Source organism: Gekko japonicus, unplaced genomic scaffold, assembly GCF_001447785.1.
Source record: "Gekko japonicus isolate JY-2015 unplaced genomic scaffold, Gekko_japonicus_V1.1 scaffold5239, whole genome shotgun sequence".
Lineage (NCBI taxonomy): Eukaryota > Metazoa > Chordata > Lepidosauria > Squamata > Gekkonidae > Gekko > Gekko japonicus.
This window is the reverse complement of record NW_015172172.1, coordinates 34,726-43,145: the sequence shown is the minus strand read 5'-3', so window position 1 is coordinate 43,145 and position 8,420 is coordinate 34,726. Positions and strand designations below refer to the sequence as shown.

Genomic DNA, 8,420 nt, shown 5'->3' with positions numbered 1-8,420 from the left:
TTATTAAATAGCAAGTTACAAAAGAAACAAATAATCCTCAGATGACAATTTCCTGTATCCAAAATACAAATACCCAAATTCAGCATTATCCACTTATACAGTCTCTGTCTGTCTGTCTGTCTGTCTGTCTATCATCATCTATCATCTGTCTGTCTGTCACCTTCTTCATACAATTCTGATATCCCTATCTAACCTTCTTAGTACATGACTACTGTTTACTCCATCCCGTTATTTCATATACGGTTGAAAATCACCAGCTTCGTCTGCTCTTCAGGTTTAATTTTATTCCAGTACTCCATGAACCGAGACTCTTTGACCAAATAACGACCGCTCTCTTATATTGCCTTCCCTTAAATGCTTACATAGCTGCAGTTTTCTCCATCACCATAGTCAGCCATATTTTAATAATAATAATAATAATAATAATAATAATAATAATAATAATAATAATAAAGGGTAGAACAAACCTTTCTCCTGGTGGCCTTACCAGCATTGCTCAGAGACAAGATCAAACATTTTTTCCTAATTTTTGTTGTTGTTGTTCAGTCGCACAGTCAAGTCTGACTCTTTGCGACCCCTTGGACCACATCAGACCCTCTGTCTATCAAGGTCAGTACTGTCTACTCAGACTGGCAGTGGCTCTCCGTGGACTCAGGCAGAGGTACTTCACACCACATACTCTTTGAACCTTTTAAACTGGGGATGCCAGAGATTGAACCTGGGACCTTCTGCGTGCAAAGTCACTGAGCCACAGCCCCTCCTCAAACTCAACTGAAACCCAGGAGACGGGGTGCACATCGGCACGTACTTAACTGCATGCAAGGAAGAGAACACAAGCTACAATTCTTGGCCCAAAAATGCTCACATTTCAACCTTCTACGAGGACTTGAGGGGAGGGGACAAGGACAGAAAGTCATCCAGCGGACTATCCTAGAACATGCCCGCTGCAGATGGCCAGAGTGGTTGGGTAGGTTTATATGAGAGCAGGTGGTCCTTCAGGTATTCAAGTCCCAAGTCATATAGTTTAGGCTGAGGGTGACGTGCCCAAGGTCACTCGAACTTCACAGCAGAGAGAGAAGACAAGAGAAGAGGTTGGATTTATACCCTGCCCTTCACTACTCGAAGGAGTCTCAGAGCGGCTTACAATCTCCTCCCCCTCTGCACAACAGACACCCTGTGAGGTCGGTGGGTCTGAGAGAGTTCTTTTGAGGACTGCTCTTTCCAGAACAGCTCTGAAAGGACTTGTAACTGACCCAAGGTCACACCAGCTGGCTGCATGTGGAGGTGTGGGGAATCAAACCCGGTTCTCCCAAACCGGCTCTGGGATTGTCGTAAGGAGCACAGCAAATTTGCAGGTTTGTACTGGGAGAGACGGTCTCTAAAGCAGGAGAATGTCTGAGGGGTTTTAAGGGCAAGAAGCAGCACCTTGTACTGAGCCCGGAAAGGCTCCGGCAACCGGTGGAGGTCTTTCAGAATTTTCAGCCAAAAGGGCGTGCTGCAGCAGTTCGCACCCAGCTCCTGTGATGTCTCGGAGGACAGCTTTTCATGGAGTTCGCTGCAGTAGTTGTGTGCACGTGGGATTGTTCAGATGGCTGCTAACTTTCATAGGTTTGTCTGCACAGCTGCTGCCACGGGATGCCTTGTGGCTCTCAAGGTTTATGGAGGAAGCGAGCCCTAGAAATCGGAGATCCCACAGAATGGATCCTGGAAACAAGTATTCCTCCGTGCTGGCACGTCCCTCCTGGCACGCACCTGCCTCCATGCACCCGGGGAATAAATCATTCCTGCGCAGAGCAGATAGCAGCGTTCAAATATTTACTTACCATAATTGAGGAGAAACCCGTGCCGTCGGTCATTAAAATTTCGCTATTGGGTTTGGAAGACGTAATTGGTTTTCTGTTATAAAAAGATGCCGGCGCGTTAAAATGCTCTGACCAATCCACGGCAAGAGCCTGAGGGCCTTTGCATGCAGAGCCCTCGGCCGTGCGGTGCAGCCTCCTTTCGATAGCTCCGTGCGCCTCAGAGGAGCTGGGTTTGCATATGAAGTGAGCTGATTTCCTTTGGAAGAGGAAGACGAAAGAGCCATGGGGGCAGTGTTGCTGTTTTGAACAGGGACTTGGTCTCTGCAAAAGGGAGAAGAAGAAGAGATTGGATTTATACCCTGCCCTTTACTCAGAGTGGCTTACAGACTCCTTTCCCTTCCCCTCCTCACAACAGACACCCTGTGAGGTAGGCGGGGCTGAGAGAGCTCTTTCCAGAACTGTCCTTGAGAGAACAGCTGTGCCAGAACTATGGCTTGCCCAGGGTCCCACCAGCAGCTGCGAGTGGAGGAGTGGGGAATCAAACCCGGTTCTCCCGGATTAGAGTCCACACACTTAACCACGACACCAAACCGCTACACCAAACCCCTCCCTTGAACTCGAGCAAACACCGTCCCTTTCTTTTGAAGTCATGAGGGGCTCTTCTCTCCACCCCCCCCCCAGTGTACCAAGCAAAGACCCGTCCTTTCTCAACAGCGTTTCTAGAGTAGGATGTGCAACTGCCACTCTTTCATCTCTGATGGCTCGGTTAGAAGCTCCAGATCCGTATTAAAGATGGAGGGTTCTGCTGGGAAACGGTGAAATAAGCAGGCAAGTGGTTGCCGGTCAACTCGTAGGTGCCTTCTGAGGTTATTATGGTTGGGAAGAATGACAGATCTCTTTATTTACTTCATTTATTCCCTAACTCCCCCCTCCCCCCGCCCCTGTGGGGACCCAAATTGACTTACATCATTCTCCTCTCCACGTGATTACTGGGCAGCATCCTGCCCCATTTTACACAAGGCTGGCTGGCAAAAGACGGGAGGGAACAGTGGTGGTGTGACACAGCTTAGGTTCCTCTGGGAAACTTGTGTGTGGGGGGGTTGGGGTTGGTTAACCTAAACAGCATGACAAAAAGTAGAGACATCACCCTGCCAACAAAAGCCCGCATGGTCAAAGCAATGGTATTCCCAGTAGTCATGTATGGCTGCGAGAGTTGGACTGTAAGGAAGGCCAAGCGCCGAAGAATAGATTCTTTTGAACTGTGGTGCTGGAGAAGACTCTTGAGAGTCCCTTGGACTGCAAGAAGATCAAATCAGTCAATTCTAAAAGAAATCAACCCTGACTGTTCCCTGGAAAGCCAGATAATGAAACTGAAGCTCAAATACTTTGGCCACCCAATGAGAAGGGAGCACTCCCTGGAGAAGACCCTGATGCTGGGAAAGATCGAAGGTCAAAGAAGACGGGGATGGCAAAGGATGAGATGGTTGGACAGTGTCATAGATGCAACGAACATGAAGTTGAGCCAACTTCAGAGGACAGCGGAAGACAGGAAGGCCTGGCAGGATCTGGTCCATGGGGTCACAAAGAGGCGGACTCGACTGTGCGACTGAACAACAACAACAACCACCTGTGGGAGTGAGGCAAAGGGCACTCTCTAGCATCGGGAATCCCCAGTCTTTTTTTAGTCCATGGGCACGTTTGGACTTCTGACGCAGAGTGGTGGGCTCAGCCACAAAATGGCCCCCGCATCGTGTCTACCCTCACACAGGGAAGATCCTTGTGCTGTGGCGGTAGTTGCCGTCAAACCAAAGTCTTTTAAAAAAAAGATCTGCACGGCCAATCAAAATCGCCAGTGTTCCGTTAGAAGCCCCACTAGGCAAAAGCCCACCGTGGCCTTGCCCACTCTGGCGGATGCCAGGAAAGATGTTGGTGCCCATGGGTGCCGTGTTGGGGACCCCTGCTCTGACGCCTGTCACCAGGCGGAGGACTGAGCTCGTCGGAGCTCCCCACCTCTATCCAGGCATCTTCAGCCTTTTTTTGGTCCCAGTGCAATATGGAGTCTACCATCACCTTGACATATTCAAGCCAGTCTCCCTTCTCTTGTGTATCTCTTTTTAAAAAACTGTGACCCCAGTCTGTATCCACACACACACACACACACACACACACACCCGGTCAAGGTACCGTATACTGATTCAGACCCTCAGTCCATCGAGGTCAGCAGTGTCTACTCAAACTGGCAGTGGTTGTCCAGGGTCTTTTCACATAGGGATTGGATAAACATCTGAAGCAGGGGTCCATCAGTGGCTATTAGCCACAAGGTATAGATGGAACCCGATGTCTGGGGCAGCGATGCTCTATATTCTTGGTGCTTGGGGGGCCCACAGTGGGAGGGCTTCTGGGCTTTTGGCCCCACTGGTGGATCTGAGGGCACCTGGGTTTTTGGCCACTGTGTGACACAGAGTGTTGGACTGGATGGGCCACTGGCCTGATCTAACATGGCTTCTCTTATGTTCTTATAACCTACTACCTAGTACTTTTTGGCAGCAGAGGAGAGGACCTGAAGCAACGGGTTTAAATCACATGCAGAAAGGTATCGGCTGGGTATTACGAAAAACTTTTTCACCGTCAGAGTGGTTCAAAGGTGGAATCAGCTGCCTAGGGAGGTGGTGAGCTCCCGTTCACTGGCAGCTTTCAAGAAGCGGCGGGACGAATATTTGTCAGAGATGCTTTAGGCTGGTCCTGCATTGGGCAGGGGGTTGGACTAAACTAAATGGTCTGTATGGCCCCTTCCAACTCTATGATTCTGTGACTTTCAGCTAAGGTATGCGAGGGATTGAAGCCAGGGCCTCCTGCATGTCAAGCAGATGCTCTACCATTGAGCTGTGCCTCCCCATCCGTTTTGGGAAACCGTTGATTGAAAAGCAGGATGTGAATGTAACAGTGCCTGGTATGAGTTGGTGGAGAAGAGCTTACAAGGAAAGCGGTTCCCATTAGCTCTTTAGGTGGAAGTCCCTGGAAGCCAGTGCCCACTCTTGCCTAACTCTTGTGTGTTTCCTTCCTTCTAGTGCATTCCGCAACAGAAAAACGATAGCGACTGTGGAGTCTTTGTGCTCCAGGTAAGAAGCAGGGGAGAGAAGCTCTCTCTTCTGTCCCCAGCCCCCCACCCTTTTCAGAAGATTCTGCTTGTGAAACGCCTGATCCCAGTTGTATAAAACGTATGTTCTCTAGGGTTACCAGCTCCGGGTTTGGGAAATACCTGGAGATTTTGGGTGTAGAGCCTGAAGAGGGGTGGGGTTTGGGGCATAACATCATAGAGTCCGACTTGAAAAGCGGCCATTTTCTCCAGGTGAACCGATCTCTGTGGCCTGGAGACGAGTCCGTAACTGCAGAGATCTCCAGCCACCGCTTGGACACTCAGTATTGACAAATACACCGTAATAAAATGCAAAACTATTGTAACGTAAGGTATGTATTAATACAAGATCGTGAAAATATATGATACATAGAATAACATAACAGAATCTCATAATGCAGTGTTCATGCAAGAAGGATCCAAGAGAATCAACCCAAAGGGATCCAAAAATTCAGAAGTCAAAGTCAAAAATCACATGAGGATTCCGGATATGCAAGCCTCGTTTCGGCACACTTCATCAGTGGAACTGCAAAATATACAGTCACTGTAAAATATTGTATCATAGGGCAGCAATACCAGAGATTATATATTTTGCAGTCCCTCTTATGAAGTGTGCCTAAACGAGGCTTGCATATCCGGAATCTGCGTGTGATTTTTGACTTCGACGTCTGAATTTTTTGATCCTTTTGGGTTGATTTTCTTAGACTCCTTTGGATCCTTCTTGCTTGACCATCGTGTTATGAGATTCTGTTACGTTATTCTATGTATCATATGTTTCCATGATCTATTATTAATACATAACTTACGTTAGAATAATTTTGCATTTTATTACAGTGTATTTGTCAATACTGTGTCCGTATATACATGTCAAGCCATGCTTCGCTTTGCTCGCTTTGGTTGCCATAGTTATTGGGGGGGAGGGAATTCCTGCGTGGAGGGGGGTTGTGTGAATGAGTGAGAGAGTGGGGCCTTTGCTTCTAGAAGTCATAACTTTCTTCACAAGTCGTGCTCCTTTCCATTTCCCAGGGGAAGGTGTCCTTGAGAGTTCCTCTGTACCAGCTCGAGCTGCAGATAACCAAAACATATATCTTTCACTTGGTTGGGATGGCAAAGTTAGCGCGTGGCGTGAACGTGACGTATGCTTGGGGGGAAGGAAGGGGCTTTTCTTCGAATTATCTATATTAAGTTTGTACCCGCCAAAAGTCCTCAGTTCTAACACAGTGACTTTCTGGATCTTGCATACATCTCAATAAACGTATCACTGCCAAGAGAGAGTTGTTGAGTGTAACTTGACTGGGGGGGGGGTGTCTGTGTATTACCACAACAGGTGGTCGGCAGCCCTAATCTTTCCCCCGTCTCTCCACAGTACTGCAAGTGCCTCGCCTTAGACCAGCCTTTTCAGTTCTCACAGGAAGACATGCCTCGAGTGCGGAAAAGGATTTACAAAGAGCTCTGCGAATGCCGACTAATAGACTGAATTAAGGAGGGGAGGAAAGGAGAAAAAGAAAGCAGCATACCAACAGCGGCCACCAGAAACCGCCCCGCGACTCCCTTGGCATTTTGTAGAGCCCCCAGCTTGATAACTTGTGTACTTGAATATTTTTTTTTGAAGAAAAAAAAAAGACTTCCATGGATTTCAAGCACGTCTTGGGCTGAACCGGTGTGGCCAGCGTAATTACCTCAGCACGTCTTGGGCTGAACCGGTGTGGCCAGCATAATCCCCCCAGCCCCCCCCCCCCCAACCCCCCGACATTTCTCCTTAACTGGCGAGCCCTACCACAAAATAATCCCCAGTGTCAGTTTAGTTTATTTTTTTTCCTAACGTTCTTTCCTGTATTTAATATTTATTATCCAAACGCATGCGCGTAGGCAAAGCATGCGACTAAAAGAGAAATATTAAAAACTGTAGAATTGGTGCACCTTTGGAGCGTAGCTAGAAATGACGAGAATAATGCAGGTTAAAACTCTTCTTCTTTTTTTTTTGTCTGAACATTAAAAAGTGCATGATCCATTTCCCCCCCCCCCGATCTTCCCCCCCCCCCCCGATGCAATAAATAATGCTTTGAATGTACAAAAAAGCCCAACCCCGATGCCGTAACAGCAGCCGCTTAGAACCCCCCCCCACTCTCTTTTCGTTTCCCTTTAGACTTCATTCCTTTTCTTCTCTCTCCCCTCACCCCGTTGTGGCTGTTTTTCCCCATTCTGTATCCCTGTGAAAAGTTGGAAGAAAAAGGGTGTATTGGAAACGGGCCTCTATCTTTAGTTTGTGGGGGATCCCATTAAAGAAAGCTGAAGTCATTCCACTCTTTGATTGGGCGCCTGCTAGGTCAACCATCTCCCTACAGTTTTGAAAGCAATCCCTTGTACGGAACACACTTCCATAACTAATAAAATATGGAGATGTTCGTTATTTGGGTGTGGCGGTCTTCCTCGCAGGGCCTCTTCTTCAGCAATTCGTGGGCAACGTGGTGATAACAGAGCTTCTTTCCTGCTCTCGGCTTGTCCTCTTGGGCTTGTGCCGCGTCATCCTCTCAATCCTGTTGCCAGTGCCGACTCATGGCCTCTAAATCTCACGCACATCAGTCTTACTGGGAACCTTTAATTCAGGTGGGTGGCTGTGTTGGGCTGAAGCAATAGAGCAAAGTTTGAGTCCCGTGGCACCTCTAAGACCAACAAGGTTTGATTCTGGGCATAAGCTTTTGTGTGTGTGTGCATGTGTGCGCACTTCTTCAGGTGCATGCACACGAAAGCTTATACCCCGAATTAGTGTTCCCTCTAAGCTGAGTTAGTGTGAGCTAGCTCACAGTTTTTTAGCCTCCAGCTCACACATTTTAGTCTCAGCTCAGGAAGGGGATGGCTCCAGAGCAAACTAATTTATGCAGTATCCAAATCGCTTGCTCACAACTTCAATGCCAGTAGCTCACAAAGTAGAATTTTTGCTCACAGGACTCCACAGCTTAGAGGGAAAATTGCCCAGAATCAAACTCTTTTGGGCTTAAGGGTGCTACCGGATGCAAAACTGGGGAACCTTAAAGTCCATATAGTCCTTCCACTGCCTTTCTTGCCTTGGTCTTCTTCTTCCCCCCCTCCTCCCAGGGTTAAATGAGTGTGGTCCTTTGTCCCAGGCATACTTCTGTAACCCTGGAAACTCTTTCTCCTTTGCTTTGTGATAAAGGTCTTAAGATCGCTCTGGTAATAGCAAAATTCGTTTCAGCCCTCTTAACCCTTGTGTGCGAAAAAAGAGGAGTGAGAATCTTCTGCTGCTCAAGATTCGTTAATCAGTGAGTCTTCCAAGGGAATAAAAGAAAATGGAAAGGACTTTTCTTCCTGGAACTAATCTTGCAAACCAGCTCGTGAGTGGATGTAGTTTACATGTTGATTTTCTGTTCGAATGTCCCCTTTTTGAGAGCAAGTTAGAAGTGTGGACTCTATTTTGGGGGGACCAGGTTTGATTCCCCACTCATCCACATGCGGCTGCTGGT

General features: G+C 47.8%; 1 protein-coding gene across 1 annotated transcript in view; it reads left to right on the top strand.

Annotated features, from left to right (window-relative positions):
* Positions 1 to 6,616, top strand: part of LOC107118685 (sentrin-specific protease 5-like) — a gene marked incomplete at its 5' end in the record, with an annotated part of 15,966 nt that extends 9,350 nt beyond the window's left edge. The window contains 2 exons of the mRNA XM_015421046.1: positions 4,871 to 4,921; positions 6,305 to 6,616. Of these exons, the coding sequence (XP_015276532.1) occupies positions 4,871 to 4,921; positions 6,305 to 6,415 (162 nt within the window). The remainder of the gene's footprint in view (positions 1 to 4,870; positions 4,922 to 6,304) is intronic.
* Between the last annotated feature and the right edge of the window lie 1,804 nt (positions 6,617 to 8,420).